Below are 24,503 nucleotides of genomic sequence, written 5' to 3' on the forward strand. Positions count from 1 at the left end.
TTTAAACCCCTGGCCTACATTACCGGCGCTACGTTTTTTTTCTTAGGTGCCAATAACCGCGATTCTGTGAACAGGATCTAAATTTGATTGACACATGGCCTACGCCATTTTTTTAGGCACTGGCTGATTTAGGGGCCATTTGCAGAATTCAAGTCATGTAAGTTAAGCAGTATAGCACTTAGTCACACAGAATAAAAGTGTTAAAAATAAATAAAATAAATTGACGTGCATAATATATATCTAAATGTTAGTGCCTTGGTTAAAGAATTGTCCCTATAGGCTTATAAAATGGGCCAGCTACATGTGGAAGCAGTACAATTTATACACAGAGGTTGTAAAATTGGTAGTTGCTAAGTTCACGCTGCCTGTTTGTGAAATGGCTGCTCCTGCAGAGTCTTCATGCTTTCCACATTTGACAGAACATTTTGTAAAATACTACCAGAATTCAGCATGCGCCAACCTGGATGCCTCTGTACTATCTCAACATTCTATGTATAATGGGCCTTTAGAGGAGCCAAATAAAGTATAGAGTATCTTGATAACACCACAAAAAAATATTAGTCTACCCCTACACTATTTGGATAGCACCAGAGCAGAACGTGGGCAGTCCGCAAAGGTATCTGGTTAGCTGTTCAAATAGGATCTGAATATTTCTGCTAACTGGATAGTGCCCATCACATCCAGATATTCAGTGCTGACTACTGGTCCTAAATATACAGATTTAATTTGGCCTCAGAGACTAACATTTAAAAAAACACTGGCTGGCTGATATTCAATGTTATTTAATTGGCCAGAAACGGCACCAACTGGTTAAATAGTGCTTAACTGATTAAATGCAAATATTCAGCACAGGATAATCAGTTATCTCTGCTGAATATTCATGGTTAGCAGCTAAAAGTTAACCAGCTATACTGCACAATAACTAGCAATTTTCAACACTGAGTGGCTAAGTTAGTGGCCAAATCGGACCATGTAAATAGCAGTTCTATCTTTGGCCTCTATGAACATAACCAGCCAGCACTGAATATCGATTTAGCCAGTTAACATTTTAGCAGTCAAAAATACTTAGATATGTATTGCTAGTCACTGGAAATGGCCTGGCATTGAATATCCACGGGCGTTATCTAGGCTGCCTCCTGGTGGCTGAATATCTGGGGTGACTGCCCCAAGGATTTTTTTTTGCTAGATACCACAAAGGTCAGCACAATTCCCCTCTCAATCGCAGGTCCAAATGAGCAAGTACCTAATACTTATGCTTGACTAAATATATATGTGTGTTTTATTTGTATATTCTTTTTGCCTGCCCAAAATGCACCCTTTTAAATCTATGCATTCATTGCTATCCACATGCATAAATTAGTGGCATTCTGAAATTGTACTCATGTATAAATGCTAATCTACATATGTAAAAACCATTATTTATACATGTAGATGGCATGCAAATCTTCTAAAATGACAACCTTGATGTATTTGGTCCATGAAATTATCCACAAAGTTTCTTGTTAGAACTATATTCATCCCTTTCAATATATGTATAATTTCTTTGCACGAAACATCTTCTAATCCATTTTATTCAAAATTCATTTCTGGCTCACTTGATTTCAGTTCCGGAGATAGACTTGAACTAAAGTCTGTAGTTGTTTCTATTAGGTCTTCATTACTTAACAATTCTATAGTTTGTTCATCCAGAAAATTGGTCTTGTACTTTGATAAATTGATTCTAACAAGATGGTTTGATGGATTCATTAATTTACTTCTTTGCTCTTGAATATCTTTAGCATTAGCAATGTTTGAAAATGTTTTCAGCATTTTCTTCGCTCCAGTTTCTCCTTTTTCTATATACTGAGCTGCTAATAATCTTCTACAACATCTATGTATGGTACTGGAAAAAATTGGAAGTAAGATATAACAAGTATTATACAAAATATTTAAAACTAACATATAAACAGTCTGCTTTTAAAGCCATTACCCACTATAAATTTCTACAAACCATTATTCAGATCACTTAGGAGAACAAAAAAGCTGAATATCACCATTATCTGGGTAACAGGGATATTTTTGTTAACAAGACTACTACTTAACATTCAGAGAATGATGTAAAAGCAGTTAGCTTAGTGGGGCTTAAAAAGATTTGGATAACTTCCTAAAAGAAAAGTCCATAAGCCATTAATAAGATGGACTTGGGGATATTCATTGCTTATTCTTAGGATAAGCAGCATCTTGCCAGGTACTTGAGACCTGGATTGGCCACTGTTGGAGACAGGATGCCGAGCTTGATGGACCTTCTGTCTGTCCAGGTATGGCAGCTGTTATGTTCTCAAAATATCCACATAGAAGAAAATCCAGAGAAAACCAAAAAAACTCTGTGGAGTGACGATGTTCCTAAATGGACTTTATTTGAAAGTGTCAAAGTTCCAAAGGTACACTGAAATCATCCACATAAAATAATTTCATCCACATAAAAATAAATCATCCACATAAAAGCCTTAAAGGACCTAGTCCGCTAGGGATACAGGACCCAACACAGTCCGCGTTTTGACAAAAAGTCTTCTTCAGGGGTCCCTGGGGGTCCTATAAAGGTGAACACGTGTCTCACTTCCGGCTGACCACATAATTGTTTCCCACGTATTCACCTTTATAGGACCTCCAGAGACCCCTGAAGAAGACTTTTTGTCGAAACGCGGACCGTGTTGGGTCCTGTATCCCTAGCGGACTAGGTCCTTTAAGGCTTTTATGTGGATGAAATTATTTTATGTGGATGATTTCAGTGTACCTTTGGAACTTTGACACTTTCAAATAAAGTCCATTTAGGAACATCATCACTCCACAGAGTTTTTTTGGTTCGCTCTTATGTTCTTACATTCTAATGAAAATTGGATAATGTTTTGACCCAATAGACTAAGATTTGGCCATTTCTATTAACAAACATTTCTTAAAGTTGAACAAAATTTATAAATTATGTAATACAGCGCTTTCTATTCCTTCTACCTGTGATGGTGCACTCTTAGAGTTAGCTGGCAGGGATCTCAAGCCTGCCTGCTGAAGATGACACCAAAAATTCTGCCAGCAGGTAAAAGGAGGTATTGATATTCCTGTATAAGATTCTGGCGAGACCTCATTTAGAATATTATGTATAATTCTGAAGACTTCACCTCCAAAAAGATATAAAAAAGGATCGAGTTGGTCCAACTAAAATGGTCAGTGGCTTTTGTCATGATACATTTGGGGACAGACTTAAAAATCTCAAAATGCAAACTTTAGAGCAGGGGTGCCCATACTTTTTGGGCTCGCGAGCTACTTTTAAAATGACCAAGTCAAAATGATCTACCAACAATAAAATTTAAAAAAAACCACAAAGCACACTGTACGCATAGAAAATGTTAATCATCATTCCTATTCCAGGGTTTTTCAAAGAGGTCAAAGCAGATGACTCTATGCACTGCCACCTCACTAACAACCATACAAAAACAGACAAATACCCCCCTCCCTTTTTACTAAACCACGATAGCAGTTTTTAGCGCAGGGAGCTGCGCTGAATGCCCAGCGCTGCTCTTGACGCTCATAGGCTCCCTGCGCTAAAAACCTCTATTGCGGTTTAGTAAAAGGGGACCACAGTGTAAAATATAGGCAGCAAATATAAATTCAGATACATTTTGATCACTAAATTTAAAATAAAATCATTTTTCCTACCTTGTCTGGTGATTTCATGAGTCTCTGGTTGCACTTTCTTCTTCTGACTGTGCATCCAATCTTTCTTCCCTTCTTTTAGCCTGTATGCTTCCTCTCCTCATCCCCCCCCCAACGTTTTCTTCCTCTCTCCCTGCCTTCTCTTTCTTTCTCTCTTCATGCCCCCTTTCTTTTTTTCTGTTTCTCTTCTTTCCTTCTGTCTCCCTGCCTGCCCTCTTTCTCCCTCCCTGCCCTCCCCCAAGCCACTGCCACTGCCATCGAATAACAGGCCGCCGGTCAAGCTCTCCCTGCTTCGGGCCCCCAGCATTCCTCTCCCTGACGTCAATTCTGCTGTTGGAGAGGAAGTTCCGCTGGCCAGAACTTCCTCTCTGACGGCAGAATTGACGTCGGGGTGAGGAAGGCTGATCGGCCCAAGATCGACCTATTGGGAGAAATGCTGCCGGGTCCTGCCTTTGAGGGAACAGAAAGTAGGCAGGACCTGGCAGCAAGAAGAGCAAATCGCAAGCTTCTCTGACCTGTCTCCCGCTTTAGCCCGCGAACGGGGCTCTAACATGTGCGTGCCGGCTTCCCTTCTCTCCCCCCCCCCGACATAACTTCCGGTTTCAGAGGGAAGAGAAGGGAAGCCGGTACAAGCACACGTTAGCCCCCGGAGCATAAGTTCTTCAAGCCTTTTTTTTTTTTTTTAAATGTTGAGCAGCAGCGGCAGCAGCAGAATTCAGGAGCGGGCTAGTCAGGAGGGGAAAAAAAGAGAAGGGAAGAGAACCCGCTCTGCGATCGACTGGGGTCGTCTGAGCGAGCGACCTGTCGATCGCGATCGACGTGTTGGGCACCCCTGCTTTAGAGAAAAGGCAGGAGAATGGAGCTACAATAGAGATGTTTAAATATCTACATGATATAAATAGGGATTGCGATTTTGATATACCGCTTGGACAAGGTGTATTAAGTGGTTTACAATTAGGTACTCAAGCATTTTCCTTATCTGCCCCGGCAAGCTCACAGTCTATCTAATGTACCTGGGGCAATGGAGGATTAAGTGACTTGCCCAGGGTCACAAGGAGCAGTATGGGGGTTTGAACTCACTATCTCAGGGTACTGAGGCCGTAGCTCTAACCACTATGCCACACTACTGCTGCATGATTTCTGATTTGAATCGATTCACTGATTCACTTCGGGTGAATCGATTCAAATCAATTTTTTTTTTTTTTTTTAAATCGGCCTGGCCGATTCGGTGACTGACCCTCCCCCCTCCCCCCCTAAAGCAGAAGCGGCAGTACTGCCTCTTGCTGGCCGGCCGCTGCTGCTTTAGGGGGCGAGGGGGGAGGGTCAGTAGGGAAGTGGTGCAGCAGTGTCCTCCGGCTTCCCCCCTGGCCTCCCTTTACTTAATTACATCAGCCAAATGAGCACAAGCGCTTAAGAGTTCCAGAAAGAAGAGTTACTCGGTCACGAGCCTCCCCTTCCTATGCGCCCGCTAGTGACAGCACAGACCTGGCTTCTTCCTACTTCCACCCTCCCGCAATGAGCCCGAGCCTGTACCTGTCAGAGGCGCGAGTGTTTCCAGCTAAGGGACGGGGGTTGTGGGAAGGTAGCGCAACCCCGACCAGCCACCGGCATTCGTTTTATAACAAAGTATATTATAAACTGCCTTCTTCCCTCATCTATCTTTAGCTCCGCAGATATCTTTGACTTTTCGGAGCCCCTGTAATGAAGAGGAGGTTGTAAACTGAAAAAACACCATGAACATCTTCTCTCGCACCAAGCAGCATCATGGGGTAAAGACCTAGAACAATTGCTTTCGCCAACTATTTATGAGGAATTTAGGAAACGTCTGAAAACACACCTGTTCCTAAAGTATCTAGACAACTGATCCTCTCTTCTCTCTCCCCTCTATAGCGATTAACTTGTTCTATTGATCACTCTCTCCTCAAAAATGGATTTCCTGTCCTATTAACCCTCTTTCTTCCTCCCCTCTTAAAGTCAATCAATTTGTACCTTTGCTTAATCTTTGTAAACCGCATAGAACTTCACAGTATTGCGGTATATAAGCTATTATTATTATTATTAGTATCCTCCCCAGAAATTCAAACACCTAATGGAACCTGGTCCCCATCCCTCTGGTCAGACCACTACACATACACATTCAACATCAACTGGACCAAGAATGAAACCATACCTAAACCCAAAAAAATAACTTACACCTCACGCAAACACATCGACCCCCCCAAATTCTGGACAAAAATAGATGAAACAATCTAGGACTGTGACCCCAAGGACTTCATCTCACAGTGGAACAATCTGACTACCAACATACTTGATGAACTAGCCCCATTACAAACCAAAACTAGAATCAGCAGAAGATCAGATCAATGGTTTGACAATGAACTACTCCTACTTAAAAGACAATGCAGATGACTAGAAAGAAAATGGAGAAAAACTAATCTAGATCACACGAAAACCGCCTGGAAAAAAACTAACAAACAATACAAAATACTACTAAAGGACAAGAGAAAAACACATTACACTAATCTAATAGGCACAGAAACCCAAGATACCAAAAACTATTCCAAATATTAAAAGACCTAACAGACACCAAATCCTACATGACCACTAACAATACCCCACCCCCCTCAGCCACCCTCCTAGCAGAACACTTCAAGAACAAAATTACAAATGCCAGAGCCACCCTCAATTGTACCCAATCCCACCTAAACGAGCTCACAATTCTTCCCACAGATAAAGAATCAACTGCAGCTGACAGAACATGGTCTCAATTCCCCAACATACAATGGTCTGAATTCAATAAACTCTACAAAAAGTACAGCCACGCATCCTGTGACCTTAACCACTGCCCATCATATCTCCTTACAACCTCCAGCACAAAATTCTGTACTCTACTTCTGCAATGGATACAAACCATGCTCACTGACGGCCTTTTCCCAACTGACCTCAGCGAAATCATCATCACCCCAATCCAAAAAGATCCAAAAGGACCAACAGACCAACCATCCAACTACAGGCCCATTGCCTCAATACCTCTATATGTCAAACTGACAGAAGGACTAGTAGAAAAACACCTCACCAACTATCTAGATGATGATAATATACTTCACCCCACGCAATCTGGCTTCAGATCCAACTTCAGCACAGAAACATTACTAGGTTCCCTTACTGACACAGCCAGACAACACCTCAGCACAGGAAAAAAATGCTTCTCATACAACTAGACCTTACCGCGGCATTTGACTTGGCAGGCCATAACATCCTACTGCAAATTTTGGATGCAATAGGCATCTCAGATAAAGTATACTCTTGGTTTGAAGGCTTCCTAAAATCCAGAACATACAGAGTAAAATCAGATAAAGAAAAATCTGAACCTTGGTCCAACCCTTGCGGCGTACCACAAGGATCCCCGCTATCCCCTACTCTCTTCAACCTATACATTGCATCTCTTGGAACATATCTAGATAATCTAGGCATCACCACCTACAGTTATGCAGATGACATTACCATTCTCATACCTTTTGATCAACCAAAGACCGCCATGACAAACACACATTAGAAACAGTAGCAACCTGGATGAAAGATCACAAATTGAAACTCAACACAGACAAAACTAAATTCATCCTCCTTGAAAATGACAAAGTCCCAACCATAACCAATATAGAAATTAACACAATCAACTATCCCATTCAAACTACCATAAAACTACTAGGAATGACTATAGACTGATGCTGCACCATGCAACCGCAAATAAATAAAACAATACAGAAATCCTTCACAGTGATGAGAAACCTAAGACAAGTCTGGAAATTCTTCGAAAAACAATTCCAGCTTATAGTACAATCCCTAATCCTAAGTCTACTAGATTACTGCAACATCCTCTACCTCCCCTGCCCTGCCACAATGACTAAACAACTACAAACAATCCAAAATACAGCTCTGAGACTCATCTACCGTATTTTCGCGGATATAACGCGCACCATTGTAAAACGCGCACAGGGGTATAGCGTGCAGAAATCACGATGATATGTACAAAAACTTTTCTATACCGCGCTCAGGCATATAACGCGCATGCTGCCCGACTCTCCTCTGGCCACCCCGACTCTCCTTTCGCTCTCCCCGACTCTCCTCTGGCCACCCCGACTCTCCTTTCGCCCTCCCCGACTCTCATCTGGTTGCCCCGACTCACCCTGACTTTCGGTGCACTGCCCCGACTCTCCTCTGGTTGCCCCGACTCACCGTTCACCCGCCCTGACTTTCGGTGCACTGCCCCGCCTCTCCGTGCCTGTCCCCCTTGAAGTCCTGTCCCCCCTTGAAGGTCTGCCTGTCCCCCCTTGAAGTCCTGTCCCCCCTTGAAGGTCTGCCTGTCCCCCTTGAAGATCTGCCTGTCCCCCCTTGAAGTCCTGTCCCCATCCTGAAAGCCTGATGCCCCCCCTCGACGTCCGATTCTTCTCCCCCCTCGGCAGGACCACTCGCACCCCCACCCCGAAGGACCGCCGACTCCCCGACAATATTGGGCCAGGAGGGAGCCCAAATCCTCCTGGCCACGGCGACCCCCTAACCTCACCCCGCACTACATTACGGGCAGGAGGGATCCCAGGCCCTCCTGCCCTCGACGCAAACCCCCTCCCCCCAACGACCGCCCCCCCCCCAAGAACCTCCGCCCGTCCCCCAGCCGACCCGCGACCCCCCTGGCCGACCCCCACGACACCCCCACCCGCCTTCCCCGTACTTTGTGTAGTTGGGCCAGAAGGGAGCCCAAACCCTCCTGGCCACGGCGACCCCCTAACCCCACCCCGCACTACATTACGGGCAGGAGGGATCCCAGGCCCTCCTGCCCTCGACGCAAACCCCCCTCCCTCCAACGACCGCCCCCCCCCAAGAACCTCCGACCGACCCGCGACCCCCCTGGCCGACCCCCCCACCCCCCTTCCCCGTACCTTTGGAAGTTGGCCGGACAGACGGGAGCCAAACCCGCCTGTCCGGCAGGCAGCCAACGAAGGAATGAGGCCGGATTGGCCCATCCGTCCTAAAGCTCCGCCTACTGGTGGGGCCTAAGGCGCGTGGGCCAATCAGAATAGGCCCTGGAGCCTTAGGTCCCACCTGGGGGCGCGGCCTGAGGCACATGGGCCAAACCCGACCATGTGTCTCAGGCCGCGCCCCCAGGTGGGACCTAAGGCTCCAGGGCCTATTCTGATTGGCCCACGCGCCTTAGGCCCCACCAGTAGGCGGAGCTTTAGGACGGATGGGCCAATCCGGCCTCATTCCTTCGTTGGCTGCCTGCCGGACAGGCGGGTTTGGCTCCCGTCTGTCCGGCCAACTTCCAAAGGTACGGGGAAGGGGGGTGGGGGGGTCGGCCAGGGGGGTCGCGGGTCGGTCGGAGGTTCTTGGGGGGGGGCGGTCGTTGGAGGGAGGGGGGTTTGCGTCGAGGGCAGGAGGGCCTGGGATCCCTCCTGCCCGTAATGTAGTGCGGGGTGGGGTTAGGGGGTCGCCGTGGCCAGGAGGGTTTGGGCTCCCTTCTGGCCCAACTACACAAAGTACGGGGAAGGCGGGTGGGGGTGTCGTGGGGGTCGGCCAGGGGGGTCGCGGGTCGGCTGGGGGACGGGCGGAGGTTCTTGGGGGGGGGCGGTCGTTGGGGGGAGGGGGTTTGCGTCGAGGGCAGGAGGGCCTGGGATCCCTCCTGCCCGTAATGTAGTGCGGGGTGGGGTTAGGGGGTCGCCGTGGCCAGGAGGGTTTGGGCTCCCTCCTGGCCCGATATTGTTGGGGAGTCGGCGGTCCTTCGGGGTGAGGGTGCGAGTGGTCCTGCCGGGGGGGGATGTATCGGATGTCGGGGAGTCGGCCGGGCAAGAGGGCTTGGGCTCCCTCTTGCTCTGATCGTGGATGCGGGTGCGGGTGGGAGCGCGTGCGAGCGGTCGTTCGGGGTGGGGGTGCGAGCGGTCCTGCTGGGGGGGTGAATCGGGCGTCGGGCGGGGTGGGAACTATGTTTAAAAACTTTTGTATACCGCGCTCAGGCATATAACGCGCGAGGGGTATGCGCGGTACGTAAAATCACGTATAACGCGCGCGTTATATCCGCGAAAATACGGTACTCATTGAGAAAACACGACCATATTACAGAAGCATACATCAACTCACATTGGCTACCAATCCAAGAAAGAATACTATTTAAATTCTACTGTATGTTATTTAAAGCCTTAAACGGAGACAGCCCAACCTACCTGAACAACCGCCTCATCCAAACCACCTCAATCAGACATAGAAAAATACACATCCCATTCACACACCCCTCGATCAAAGAAGTAAAACGGAAAAAACTATACGATGGCCTCCTGGCCACTTAAGCAGCTAAACTAGATAACCAAATCTCCAATCTACTGATAACGACACCAGACTACAAGAAGTTCAGAAAAGAAATAAAAACTACACTCTTCAAGAAATTCCTGAAACAGCCCTAACTTCAAACTTACCGTCCTTCCCCCCCTCCCTCTTCCCGCCACACAGAAACTACATAACCTACTCTTTACCTCTCTAGAAAGGACAAATGTTCTTCCATTGTAACTCTCCGTTTTTTATCTCTTTTGTAATCCGCCTTGAACTGCAAAGTAATGGCGGAATAGAAATCTCTAATGTAATGTAATGTATTATAATAAGTAATAGATAAAATGATAGGATTCTTACATCCAAGATGCTCCTAATAGGAAACAAGTTCCAAGAGAAGACGTCAGGATAACAATCCACATCTGTAGAGTCTCTGAAAGATATGTAGAGTTTAAACAAAGGAAATATAGCAATAAATGTATATCTCATATATTAAATTCTTTTCAAAATATACATCATATATATTTTTACAGTATATATATATATATATATATATGTATATATATATATGATGTATATTTTGAAAAGAATATATATATATATACCTTATTAGTCTTAAGGTTTAACACTGCTGTCAGAGTTGGATTAAGTACTGACCGTGATGTTTATACAGTACTAATATCTGGATATCAGCCCATAATATCTCGTATAGATTGATTGGTAAGTTATCCAGGTACCGCCAATATTCAGTGTCAGTACCTGAATAACAATCCAGCAAGCAGGGAAAGTTATTTTGCGGTACTGACTTGCCTGGATAGTATTCAAGTAGTTTCACTGAATACTGGCGGTATCTGGATAACTTCTGTCTCCACCTTGGCTCTTACCATGGCACTACCTGGAAAGTGGTGGGGGTGGTTAAAGAGTTTTAGCATTATCCAGATAATATGGCTGAAAATCCAGATATGGCTCCAGTGAGCAATGTGTATCAGAGTAGGAACCACAAGTAATTTACAATTCTATATACACACTAAGAGGGAATTTTATAAAGAGCATTTAATGCTTGCTGAGCTCAGTGGGCAGGGAAAGGGGCAAAACTGTGCCTGTGTTTTTATAAAACATGCAGTAGAATGGGAGGATTTGGGACCCCGACCCATTAGCCAATAGATGTGAATGAGATTTATCAATTGGTGGAAGTTTAGAGGATGATTTTTTAAGTGATACCCACTGCAGTTTATAGCATTTCTAGAATTCACTTAAAATAAAGGTCTTACGTGCAGACACACTCAGGAGGCAATTCTACAGTATAAGTGGGCACCTTGTTTTAGGTGTTCTGATGCCATGCAGTGAGAGCCTATTCTGTAACAGCCTCTGGGAAACCAGATTCCATTAGAGAATAACCTGGTATTGCTATGCCTTATATTTATTTGCCCACAGTTACACCAGTTGTAGCTTACAGTATTCTGTAAGATATAAATTTCGTGGGCGCCCTGCCCATGATCTGCTCCTATGCACCCCCTTTGCATTTATGGACAATGCCACTTGTGTGTATCTTTACAGAATAGCACCTGGTGCAAGCTAGCACACGCAAACATACTGTTACCTATGTAATTTTACCTGCCCCAATGCCATGGAAACCTAGGCACCTGTTATAGACTTGCTCTTTTAACATGAAGAAGTGCACTGTGACGCATTTAGGGAACAAAAACCCGATGGAATTGTACGTGATAGGGGGAAGGGGAGAGAGACCTTATGGTGATACTGAGGACCTCAAAGTGGCAAAGCAATGTGAGAGGACAGTGGAGAAAGCCAGACAAATGATAGACTGCAAAGGAAGTGGCATAGCATGCAGAAAAGAGGTCGAGATCTCTCTAAATAGGATGATGGTGAGGTTTCACTTTGAGTACTGTGTTCAGTTTTAGAGGGATATCTCATTAAGTACAATAAAAAGCTGGAATCAGTACAAAGGAAAGCAATTATAATGAATTCAATAGAAATATAGAAACATGACAGCAGATAAAGGCCAATGGCCCATCCGCTGCATCCACTATCTCCTACTTGCCACAAGAGATCTCATGTGCCTGTCCCATGCTTTCTCTGAATTCAATAGAAACACAGAAACAATTTAATAGAAACAGAGAAACATTTCAATAGAAACAGGGTAAGTGTCTCAATTAGAAGATATATGAGAAGAAATTGGAGGTTCTACTACTATTTATCACTTATATAGCGCTGAAAGGCATATGCAGTGCTTTCCCATTTTGACATTTATAGACGGTCCCTGCTCAGAAGAGCTTACAATCTAACTTGGACAGACATGAATTTGTATAGCTAAGGAGTTTCTCAACTTGGTCCTAGAGTACTCCCTTGCCAGTCAGTCTTTCTGGATATCTACAATGAATATGCATAAACTTGATTTGCATACACTGCCTACATTATAGGCAAATTTTTTCATGCATATTAATTGCAGATATTACATTACATAAATTCTTTACAGTTCAGTGCGGTTAACAACTAAGAGATACTAACCACTTGTAGTATGATCATAATAAACTAATCAAACAAATGGATTTTCAGTGATTTCTAAAGACTAGATAAGAGGATGAGATTGATATTTAAATACTAACTTGTTTGTCCCACATAGCTGCCAAATATGCCAAAGTTTTACTAAGATATCCTAAAAACCCGACTGGCAAGGGGGTACTCCAGGCCCTTTGAAAAATACTGCCCTAGAGGAAGGAGAGAGGGGATTTGATACGAACCTTTAAATATTTGAAAGGCATCAAGAGGAGGCCAAGATGGTGTCAAGGCCAGAAGTGCTGGTTTGAGCTCCCAAACATCAGCATAATTTTTGTACTTCTCTGTCATCTACCTGGTCTCCTTGATGGGTAAAAGGAAGTTTAAATATCTGGGCCCCAGCGGAGTTTTAGCAGGGGTCAAGTGATGTTTGAGCATTTTGAGATCCATCCAGCCGGAAAGATGTCTTTTATGTTTGCGGGGTCCATCAGAGTTGTTGTGGACTGTGGTATGGAGGAAGTATCGGTTAGTCCTCCACCTTGTACAGCTCTGCTTCAATCTGAGGCAATGCTGGGTAGGAAGACGTCCTAGGGCCTGGTAAGCTGAATCTCAGCCCCATGCTTACTGGGATAGGAGGGGGGCTGATGCAGTAACATCTTCCTCCAGAGATGAGAATTCCATCTCAAAGGTAGCCTGGGTTCAGTCTCACTGTTGCTTGGAGGGAGGAACTAGCATTTCTAGTGCTTCAACATGTGGTTGTAGTGACTTTGGAGTCCTTGTGGGATATGGACTGTATTCTCCTCAGGTGACATTTGCAACTATTACCACAGCTCTGAAACAGCAGTCTGATAGACTGAGTGGTTTGGATAATGCTAAACAAGAAAATCAGACCTTTTATATGGTGACTATTAAAGATAGAGATATTACATGGCATAGATTGGAGTACAGTGGTACCTTGGTTTAGAGCATAATTTGTTCCAGAAGCATGCTCATAATCCAAAGCACTCGTATAGCAAAGCAAATTTCCCCATAGGCAATAAAGGAAACTCAGACAATTCGTTCCATAACCCAAAAGGTTTGCTATTGTGGTCCAGGGGTGGGTACCTGCCTGGATGATGCCCGGGTGCCACAGCCCCTTCAGCAAGGTGACTTCTTTCAGGTGGCCAGGAGCTAGCAACCCTTGGAGTCCCTGTACAGCTGCCCTCCCGCTTCAGGGCGATGCCTCTGCCGTCCACCAGCTCAGGCTCTGCTGATGGGCTCCCGAATAAAGCCGCCACCATCCCGATAAAATGATCGTGTACGTGTGCGTCACATTTAAGCACACACGTCAATGAGCACGGCACAGCGCTCATCAATGTTGTGTGTGCTTATACGTGACGTGTGTGTACGCAATCGTTTACTGGTACGGCAGATGGCTTAATTCGGGAGCTGAGAGCTCGTTTATCAGGACGGCGCTCGTTATGCTAGGTAAGATTTGTGGGAGTGTTTTACTCGTCTTGCAAAACACTCGCAAACCACGTTACTCGCAAACCGAGGTTTGACTGTATTTAGAAAATTAGATTATAAAAAAAACAATTTAAGGTTCCTAACTTTTCCACATCCTTCTTTGATTTCTGTGGCGCTGTGAAGTGGTATATGTCCCATCACAAGGGCAAGAGGAGCTGTGGGTTTGGGGTTACCATATGTCCAGGAAAATCTGGACATGTCCTCTTTTTAGAGGACTGTCTGGGTTCTGTACATTCTTTTTTTTTTTTTTTTTTTTTTAATTCGGGAGTCTGTCCGGGTTTAGCCAGCTATCCCCACTCCTCACCTACCTCATCCCCAGTTGCTGCATTGAATTTTCAGGCAACCGAAGGCAGCAGCAATGAAGTGAGCCTGCTGTCATCAGCCTTCCCCAGAAGATGCCACTCTGCAGCGAGAAGGCTTCCGAGACAAGCTGATGGCTCCCTGGCTCTTTTGTTGCTTAATTGTGAAAAATTACAAGAGAATCTTGTGAGACTGGGTATCAAAATGACAGATGACATTTAATGTGAACAAGTGCAAAGTGATACATGTGGGGAATGAGGAATCTGAACTATAGCTATATGATGCAGGGTTCCACATTAGAAGTTACTGCCCAGTAAAAGGATCTAGGTGTCATCGTTGAGGATACGTTGAAAACATCAGCTCAATGTGCGGTGGTGGCTTAGAAAGCAAATAGAATGTTAGGAATTAGCAGGAATGGAATGGAAAACAAAGATGAACATTTTATAATGCCCTTGTATCGCTCTATGGCACGGCTGCACCTCGAATACTGTGTGCAATTCTGGTCACCGTATCTCAAAAAAGATGTAGTGGAATTAGAAGAGGTACAGAGAAGGGAAGAGCAACAAAAATGATAAGGGATGGGACAACTTCCTTATGAGGAAAGGCTAAAGTGGCTAGGGCTTTTCATCTTGGAGAAGAGATGGCTCAGGGGTGATATGAAAGAGGTCTATAAAATACTGAGTGGAGTGGAAAGGGTAGATGTGAATCACTTGTTTACTCTTTCCAAAAATACTAGGATTAGGGGGCATGCGATGAAGCTAAGTACATTACATTACATTAGTGATTTCTATTCTGCCATTACCTTGCGGTTCAAGGCAGATTACATAAGAATTGTCATGAAGTTACAAGATATATAGGCGGATTACATAAGAATTGTCATGAAGTTACAAGATATATAGGCGGATTACATAAGAATTGTCGAGAAATTAAGATAATACATGTTGGGTAATTTGAACATTTTAGATTTGATAGGAGTACAGTGTGGTAGGTGGAGCTTGGGAAGGAACTGGTAGTGTTAAATAGGTTTTATGTATTTTTTGAAGAGTAGAGTTTTTGTTTCATTTTTGAAGGTTTTGTAGTCTGTGGTCGAAGACATCAGATTGGTGATTTGTCTGTCTAGTTTTGCTGCTCTGGTGGCCATTAGGTTGTCATATAGTTTTCTTTGTTTGACATTTTTGGTTGGTGGGTGTGTGAATAGCAAGTGGGTTCTTCTGTGTCTGGTTGAGGTGGCTTGAATTAGTTGGTTGTTCCAGTAGGTTGGGCTGTCTCCGTTAATAGCTTTGAATAGTAAGCAATAGAATTTGAAGTGTATTGTTTGTATTGGGAGCCAGTGTGAGTCGTGGTATGCCTCTGTGATGTAGTCATGTTTTTTCAATGAGTAGATGAGTCTTAGAGCTGTATTTTGTATTGTTTGTAGTTGCTTTATCATGGCCGCTGGGCAGGGGGAGGTATGTTGAAATATATTTATTAAAGTTTTCAAGAAAAAGTGCAAGTAAAATCACATAACAGTGCAATCTAGAAACTTTCACATGTGCACAAATCAAACCCCCACCACCCCACCTCCCTCTCCCTCCCCATCCCCTCCAACCGCAAAGATAGCAATATCTAACAGTCTGACATGTGGCGTGGGACCCCCTTCACCAATTCAGTAATCGTCCACGAGCCTGGGGTGTAAGGTCCATCCAAAAGTGTTCCCAAATCTGACAGAAGCGGCGACCAGGTCTCAAATCTAGGTCACCAGCCTGTCTCTGCTCCAAAGCATGTACTATCATCAAATAACTCCATTGAGTATAAGTTGTTGGGTCCCAGGAGATCCAATTAGTCAAAATAGTTTTCATTCCCATAAGCACAGTTCTCGCTATGAAGGCTATCATCCCTTTCAATTTCGGTGTGGTTATAGTATAATAGCCAAATAAGGCTCTGGGCGTACGTGACCAACGTCTGCCCCAGAGAGATGTAATATATGTGCCCAGACCCTGCCAAAAATGGAGGCTCAAAGGACAAGACCAAAGCATGTGTCCCAAAGAGGCATGAGCCTGTGTGCACTTGGGGCAGTTATGAGTAGGAGTAATTCCCATCTGAGCCGTCCTTTCAGGGGGAATGTACAGCCGCAGAACCACTTTCAATTGTAATTGGGCAGGGGAGGTATAATATGTTGCAGTAGTCTATTAGTCCAAGGATAAGAGATTGTACCAAAAATTGGAATTGTTTTCTGTCGAAGAATTTTTGAATTTGTCTTAGGTTTCTCATAGTTGTGAATGATGCTTTTATTATTTTGTTGATTTGTGGTTGCATGGTACAACCTCTGTCAATCAGTACTCTAAGAAGTTTTAGCGTGGGTTGAAAGGGGTATGAGATCGAGTTTATTACTAGGTTTGTTAAGGTTGGAGTTTTGCTGTTTTCTAGGAGGATGAAATTTGCTTTGTCAGAGTTAAGCTTTAGTTTGTGTTCTGTCATCCATGTTGCTACTGTTTCGAGTGTTCTGTGTAATTAAACTTTGGAATTCGTAGCCGGAGAAAGTGGTGAAATCAGTTAGCTTAGTGGGGTTTAAAAAAGGCTTGGATAATTTCCTAAAAGAGAAGTCCATAGGCCATTATTGAGATGGCTTGGGAGAAATCTGCTTATTGTTAGGATAAGCATCATAAAATCTGTTTCACTAGTTGGGATCTTGCTAGTTATTTGGACCCTGCAATCACTTCCAAGGTCTAAACTTGGCTCCTTGAGCTGGATGCTTGTTCCTTGGCCACTGAAGCAATATTTCTCAGGCAGCTCAGAAAACAATGGTTTAATATGAGTGCATGCTCTTATGCCCTGGGCAGCTAGAACATGTTCTAGCTGCCCAGGGCATAAGAGCATGCACTTACTCAAAATATAATGTTTAAGGTTTCAAACTGTGACTCTTGCTGGGCTCACAGAACTTAGGGTGAGCATGTGGCAAAGAATCTGATGTGGATTCTGCAGGCAGGTGGCCATTGACCTGGAATCTGTGAGTGCTGGAGGAGGTGCTTTACTGTAGTGCAAAAAGGGATAGGGAACTAGTCCCACAACCAGAGCAGAGAAATAATCCAAGCTTGTGGTCAATAGGAAGTCACAAATTGAAGATAGTTAAATCTAGAAAGAAAATGACATTTCACCTGTAAAGGAGAGTGAGATGTGGGAATCAGTAAAGGGATGGGTGAGCCAAATCTACATGGAACTGCAACTAGCTAGGAAAAAGAATATTGGAGCTTGCTGGGGAGCGGAGGAAAAGAGAAGGATGGGTCAAGGGAATATAAGCAGAACAGCTACAAAGATTTAGGGGAAGAAGCAGGCAAAGAGTTATTAAATTCCCTGCCCCTAAATATGAAACATCAAATTATGCCTATGCAGGAGAAAAATGTATATGCAGACCAGAAAGTCAAGAAAATTTACTTACTCTGACCCCATCTATACTCACAAAGTTTAATATAATGGTGTCTAAAGCTGACACCTATCAGTGGATCAAAAAGAAAAGCTGTAAACATAAGTTTTAAAAAAGAGTACACATGGTATATGATAATATAAAAATCATGTTCCAAAACTTAATAAAAGGACTCCTTAGTATCTTAATAAAAAATTCAGCCCGTGACTTAGCCTATGTTTTAGATTTCAGCCCCTTATGTGATTGAGATTGACACCCCAGCTCTAGAGCACAGTTCTTCAACCGCCGGTCAGCGGACCGGTGTCGGTCTGCAGAAAATTTCTGCCGGTCCGCACAGGGCCAGCGAGATCAAGTCAGCAGTTAAATTTCCTGCCGACTGCAGTTCCTGCTCATTAATGTTCCTTCCAGCCTCAAGCGATTAAGATAAGCTGCCGACGTCGGGGCATTCCCTCTCTGAGTCTTGCCTGTTCGGAAACAGGAAGTTGAAACAAAATAGGCGGGACTCAGAGAGTGAAGGTCCCGACGTCGGCAGCCTGTCTTGATCGCCGCCCCTGCCGAGTTGCTGAAGAGGGCTGCGGGAAAGTTACAAGTAGAATGAAGAGAGCTGCAGATACAGGTGCAGGTGGAGGGAGTTGGTCAGCATGTGCAAGCAAGATCCTGGGAAGCCTTCACAGTGATTTCCTCCCCTCCCACCAGCTCTCCTACTTGCCAGGGCAGTGATTTACCGGCAACTTCCTGCAGGCAAGTACTGAGAGCTGCTGGAAGGGAGACAGCCACTGTAGGAGGCAGGGAAGCTGCTGGATTAAGGGAGAGCTGTTACTGGACTTGGAGAGAGTTAGAAGGAGAGATGCTGCTGGGAGGGGAGGAGGGAAAGGGATGGGAAGAGAAGAGAGTTAATGTTGGATAGAGGGAGGAGGGAAGGGAGAAGAAGGAGAGATTCTGCTGGAAGGGGAGGAGGGAAAGGGATGGGAAGAGAGTTAATGTTGGATAGAGGGAGGAGGGAAGGGAGAAGAAGGAGAGATGCTGCTGGGAGGGGAGGAGGGAAAGGAATGGGAAGAGAGTTAATGTTGGATAGAGGTAGGAGGGAAGGGAGAAAGAAAAAAGGAAGGAAACAGCTGGCAGGGAGATTACAGGAGGGGAAGGGGTCAGGGTGGAATGGAGAGATCAGATGAGGGAAAGGGGAGAGAGAGGAATGAGAAAGTAGAGAGACATTGATGCTGGAAAGGGGGTCAGCAGAGAAATGAGAGAGGGATAAAGATGCTAGATCTGGTGTAGGAGAGATAAAAATGAAGAAGGCAGTGAAGCTGGAATGAATGATGTAAAAAGGAGAGAGGAGGAACAGGCTGGATGGACAGGGAAGAGGGGCATAGAAAGAAGACAGATACTACATATGGAAGGGGGAGAGGATAGACATTGGATGGAACGGGCAGATGCTGGAAGGAAAAGAGTGAAAAGAAGATGAAAGCAGAAACCAGAGACAACAAAAGGTAGAAAAAAATAATTTTATTTCTATTTTGTCATTAGAATATATCAGATTTGAAATATATATCCTGCTAGAGACATAACTGGGGACTGCAGTATTCTGTTAGCATGATATTTCTATGTAGCATTCTATAATAACTTGGCTTGTTCAATTTTCTTGATAGTAGAGGGGATATATGTGAAGGGGAGGGGAGACAGGGGTTTTGCTGGTCCGTGCTCTGTATATTTGTATTTATAAAATCACAATTGTTCAGAATATTGTTTCTTTTTATACTTTAATAAAATATGTTCAATATAAAATCATAATTGCGGCTTGTGCAGATGGGATCAGATGGTTTGTGGGGACCGAGCTCGCGGAGATGGGGCGTAAACTGGGTTTTTTAATTTTAGTCCTAGTAGTTTGCCGGTCCACAAAATAATTCTTTTATTTCTGCCGGTCCACGGGTGTAAAAAGGTTGAAGAACACTGCTCTAGAGCATCTACTCTATTCTGCCACCCCCAAAGCAGCCCTCATTCCGAACCTTGATAAGCCTACTCCTCCATAAGCTCCCTCATAACTATAAGCCCTCCCCCCCCCCCGGATCCATCTTATTACTCCAGTGGTCTAGGAGGATCTTCAGGAATAAACTAAACTAAACCTTAGGTTTGTATACCGCACCATCTCCGCAAGCGCAGAGCTCGGCACGGTTTACAGAGATTGAGAGGAAAGGAACTACAAAGAAGGGATATAGGAGAGGGACTGAGAAGATAGAGAGGGACAGGGTACTAGAGAACGGGAGGTGATTAGATTTTTGAAAAGAGCCAAGTTTTCAAGTGTTTGCGGAAGGATTGGAAGGAGCTAGAATTTCTGAGCAGGGATGAGAGGTTGTTCCAGAGTTCTGTGGTTCTAAAAGGGAGGGATGTTCCAAGTTTTCCTGCGTGGGATATACCTTTTATAGATGGGAAAGATAGTTTCAGTTTTTGGGAGGATCTAGTAGAGAGCGGGTTTGAGGAATTCCAAAGGAGTGGGATAACGGGAGGAAGGACGCCATGTAGAATCTTGAAGGCTATGCAGGCACATTTATAGAGGACTCTGGAGTATACTGGGAGCCAGTGAAGCTTGGAGAGGAGTGGGGAGAAGTGGTCGAACTTTCCTTTTGCGAAAATAAGCTTGGCTGCGGCGTTCTGAATTAGCTGAAGTCTATGGAGGTTTTTCTTAGTTAGGCTTATATAGATGGAGTTGCAGTAGTCCAGTCTAGAGAGGATGGTGGATTGAACGAGGATGGCGAAATGAGAATGATGAAAGCAGGATCTTACTTTCCTCAACATATGGAGGCTAAAGAAGCATTTTTTTACCAGGGAGTTGAGGTGATCATTGAAGGAGAGAGAGGAGTCTAAGATGATGCCTAGGACTTTGCTTTGAAGGTAGTGGGATGGAGGTGGGTAAATGATCCGAAATTGGGCCGAGCCAGAGTAGTTTTGTTTTGGACTCATTCAGTTTCATTTGTACAGACTGGGCCCAGGATTGGAGGTTCGTAATACATGTGGATATGTTCTCAGCGAGGTTAGAGGTCTCGAGGAGGATGAGGATGTCGTCAGCGTAGGAGTAGAGAGTTTCTAGGGGGGATAGATGAAGGAGTTTCAGAAAGGACATGTAGATGTTGAAAAGGATAGGGGAGAGGGGTGAGCCTTGCGGGACTCCACATTTCGGCTTCCAGGCGGGGGATGAGGTACCGTTTGTGTTAACGGTGTAGGAGCGGAAGCTTAGGAATTTCGAGAACCAATCTAGGACTGTGGAGCTTATGCCTATTTCGGAGAGTTGGAAGATTAGGATGTCGTGATGAACGACATCGAAGGCTGCGGAGAGGTCGAATTGAAGAAGAACAGCAAATTTGTTGCGAGAATGGAGTTGTTGCACCTTAGAGATTAGTGAGGCCAAGAGGGATTCGGTGCTGAAGTTGGGTCTGAAGCCGAACTGGTGGAGTAGGATGATAGAGAATCTTTCTAGGTAGGATGAGAGTTGGGTGGATATGATGGATTCTAATAACTTGGTTAGGAGAGGGATATTTGCTATAGGACGGTAATTTGATGGAATGGAGGGATCAAGGTCAGCCTTTTTCAGTAGAGGGGACAATGAAATGTGTCCCATATCGGGGGAGAAGAGGCCCGATGTTAGGGCAGAGTTTATAAGTTCGGTGAGGGAAGCGATGGCCTGTGTAGGGATATTCTCGAATAGATAGGAGGGGAAAGGATCCAAAATGCACTTGCAAGTTTTTAGTTTGAGGCAGAGTTTGGAGACTTGCGGTTCGGAGACAAGCTCGAAGGCAGTCCAGGATCTGTCGGCAGGAATGGGGGTGGATACAGGTAAGGTAGGGTTGAGATCAATAGAGGTCAGGGAATTGTAGGAGACTGTGGGAGGGAAGGAGCATCTTAGAGTGGTAACCTTTTCATTAAAGAAATTTGCAAGGGCATCTGCTGATAGAGATGGTGGGAGCAAAGATGGGTCTTTTTTTGTAGTTAGGGAGCGCCAGATGTTGAACAGCGCACTGATCTGGTTGTTGGATCTAGAGATCTTGTCTCCAAAGAAGTTTTTCCTGGCTTTTTTTAATGTTGAATTGTAAAATTTAATATTAGCCCTCCAGGTCTGTCTATCAGAGGGGGATTTAGATTTTTTCCATTTGCGCTCCAAAGCGTGACATTTCTGTTTCAATTCTCTGTGAAGAGGTAGGTACCATGGGGCCTTTCGGGGGTAGGAGATGGTTTTGGTGGTTAATGGAGCAAGGGAGTGTTAGGTGGACTCGGAGAGGGCGGTCCAGTTGTGCCAATGTGATTCGGGGTCTGTAGGTCTAGGGTTGGAGGAGAGTTTGTTGAGGAATTTGGACCAGAATAGGTTGCTCGAGGTTTTTTTGCAGAAGGTTATGGAATGAGAGGAGTGGGGTGGGGAGTCAAGATGTGACATGAAGATGGGGAGGCAGGTAGTCCCTAAGAAGTGGTCTGACCAAGGGACTTGTTCCCAGCGAGTGTCGTCGGTTGAGGTTTTGAAGGCGGTAAGATCAATGAAGGTGGTGAAGTCTAGAGTATGCCCTTTTTTGTGGGTTGGGGATGGGGTGGGTGAGGGAAAGCTAGAGAGGTAAGGAAGTTGTTGAATTCGGATGTATCACTGTTGTTTGTGTCGTCAAGGTGGAGATTGATATCACCAACGATCAGAAGTCTTTGAAATTTAAGGAAGGCATTTGTTATGGTCTCATAGATGAGATTGGAAGATTTGGTCCAAGGGGTGGGTGGTCGGTATAGTAACAGGATGCCCAATGGGTGGGTGCGGAGTTCGTCATTGACTGAGGCAAGCAAATATTCTAGAGAAGCATGGGTGCCCGTCTCAAGGAGTTGGACGTCAAAGAAAGATTTGTAGAGGAGTGCCAGACCACCTCCTTTTCGATTGGGTCTGGGGGAGAAGAGGCCTTGGTAACCGTGGGGGAGGAGTTCATTTTGTGTGAATAGATCGTCTTTGGCGATCCATGATTCTGTGATGCACAGGAATCCAGGGTCGAGCTCGTCTAGAAGATCTTTCAAGATTTGGGTCTTATTGCACGCGGATCTGGCATTGCAATAAAGTGTCGGGACTGGGGTGAGAGAGTCCGGGACAGTGTTGGGAAGATTGGCAGGGAGCAGGGGCTTTAGAGAATCTTGGTTGACTTTTCGGGGGTTTTTCTTGGGAGGGGAATTTCTGGTGCGTATCAGTGTGGGGATTCTGAGTCTGGGGCAGATGGTATTGGTGTTAGCGGGGTCGAGTAGGTTGGGGGAGGGAGGTTTCAGACAGAGGGAAGGATAGAGAGGTGAGCAGAGTAGGAGGAGAAGGATCCAGAAGGATGGGTTCATGGTGGGGTGGTTGGTGTGTGAGAGTCTACAGCAAGGGGGAGTAGAGTTGGTTGAGGAAGGAGCAGGGGAACTTAAATTAAGCTGGCTAAGTACGGGGCCGAGAGTAGGGAGGAGAGCCTTTTTTTTTTTTAGGACAAAAGGGGGGCTATATCAGTGAGGACAATTAGCGGCTAAGCGCTTTCCATGTGGTGCCTAGAGCGGTGAGACTTGGGGCAGTAAATGGGATACAGAGAGATTGCACAGTTGAGGTATGTAGGTAGCCCAGGATGTACTAGGGGAAACGGGGCAATCGAAAAGTGAGAGACTGGTAAAAAACCTTTGGCAGAGAGTACAGTTTGGTGTGGAACTAAGCAAAAAACAGAGAAAAGTTTAGCAACTAAACAGGAGCAAATACAATAGTAAAATATGGTACAGAAACAGGGGTATAAACAATGGTAAACTTTGACAATGGGCAGAATCCGGGTGGGTAAGGGGAGCCGAGAGTCTAGAGGCCCTCAAGTGGACCTTGATAAGCCAAGGAGGAGGGAGGGCGGTGAGGTGAGGGACTTGCAGTCTTGCAGGGACTTCGACAGCTCTTGGGTGGGCTATGGGGGCAAAGTTTCTGGTGAAGAGCAGGTCCGCACACTCCTGCAGGAATGGCGTCGCATGGAGGAAGGAGGAACAAGATGGAGGAAGCTTCCTCCTTCCTCTGCCTTGGAGGCGCTGGAGCGGAAAAAGAAAGCTTTCGTCGGCCCGCAGTGGGCTGAAGAGAGGCCGGGTCACGCTGGCCTTTAGCAGCCCTCGGATGGGCTGGAGAAGAGCAGGCTCGCAAAGTCTGCAGGGCAGGGCAGATCCCTCCTGCTCGAGTGGCGTCGGGTGGAGGAAGGAGGAACAAGATGGAGGAAGCTTCCTCCTTCCTCTGCCTTGGAGGCGCTGGAGCGGAAAAAAAAAGCTTTCGTCGGCCCGCAGTGGGCTGAAGAGAGGCCGGGTCACGCTGGCCTTTAGCAGCCCTCGGATGGGCTGGAGAAGAGCAGGCTCGCAAAGTCTGCAGGGCAGGGCAGATCCCTCCTGCTCGAGTCAGGAGTGATCCCCAATTGCCTTGAGGTTGAGCTGCAGAAAATGAAGACTGAGTGTGTAGTTGTGCAAATGCTCAAAGGCCTGTGACAGTAGCAATGGTGACAGGGGGAAGAGAGATCCTGGAGACTCGAGGGTGAGGGGGGGAGTAAGAGAAACTAAACTAAACTAAACTAAACTAAACCTTAGGTTTGTATACCGCATCATCTCCGCAAGCGCAGAGCTCGGCACGGTTTACAGAGGTTAGGAGGAAAAGGAAACTACAAAGATGGATATGGGAGAGGGAATAAGAAGATAGGGAGGGAACAGGGTACTAGAGAACGAGGGGTGATTATATTTTTGAAAAGAGCCAAGTTTTCAGATGTTTACGGAAGGATTGGAAGGAGCTAAC

General features: G+C 45.3%; 1 protein-coding gene across 2 annotated transcripts in view; it reads right to left on the minus strand.

Moving 5' to 3' along the window:
* Positions 1-1,439: 1,439 nt before the first annotated feature.
* The window catches only part of LOC117355797 (zona pellucida-binding protein 2-like), a 148,333-nt gene continuing 125,269 nt past the window's right edge, over positions 1,440-24,503 (minus strand). The window contains exons 8-9 of one of the 2 annotated variants that reach the window (XM_033934843.1): positions 10,363-10,435; positions 1,440-1,882 (exon numbers count right to left, since the gene is read on the minus strand). In XM_033934843.1, the coding sequence (XP_033790734.1) occupies positions 1,570-1,882; positions 10,363-10,435 (386 nt within the window). In that variant the 3' untranslated portion in view covers positions 1,440-1,569. The remainder of the gene's footprint in view (positions 1,883-10,362; positions 10,436-24,503) is intronic. The other variant, XM_033934844.1, reaches the window with a different exon arrangement.

The sequence above is a fragment of the Geotrypetes seraphini genome, chromosome 2 (genome assembly GCF_902459505.1).
Source record: "Geotrypetes seraphini chromosome 2, aGeoSer1.1, whole genome shotgun sequence".
In the NCBI taxonomy this organism is placed as follows: Eukaryota; Metazoa; Chordata; class Amphibia; order Gymnophiona; family Dermophiidae; genus Geotrypetes; species Geotrypetes seraphini.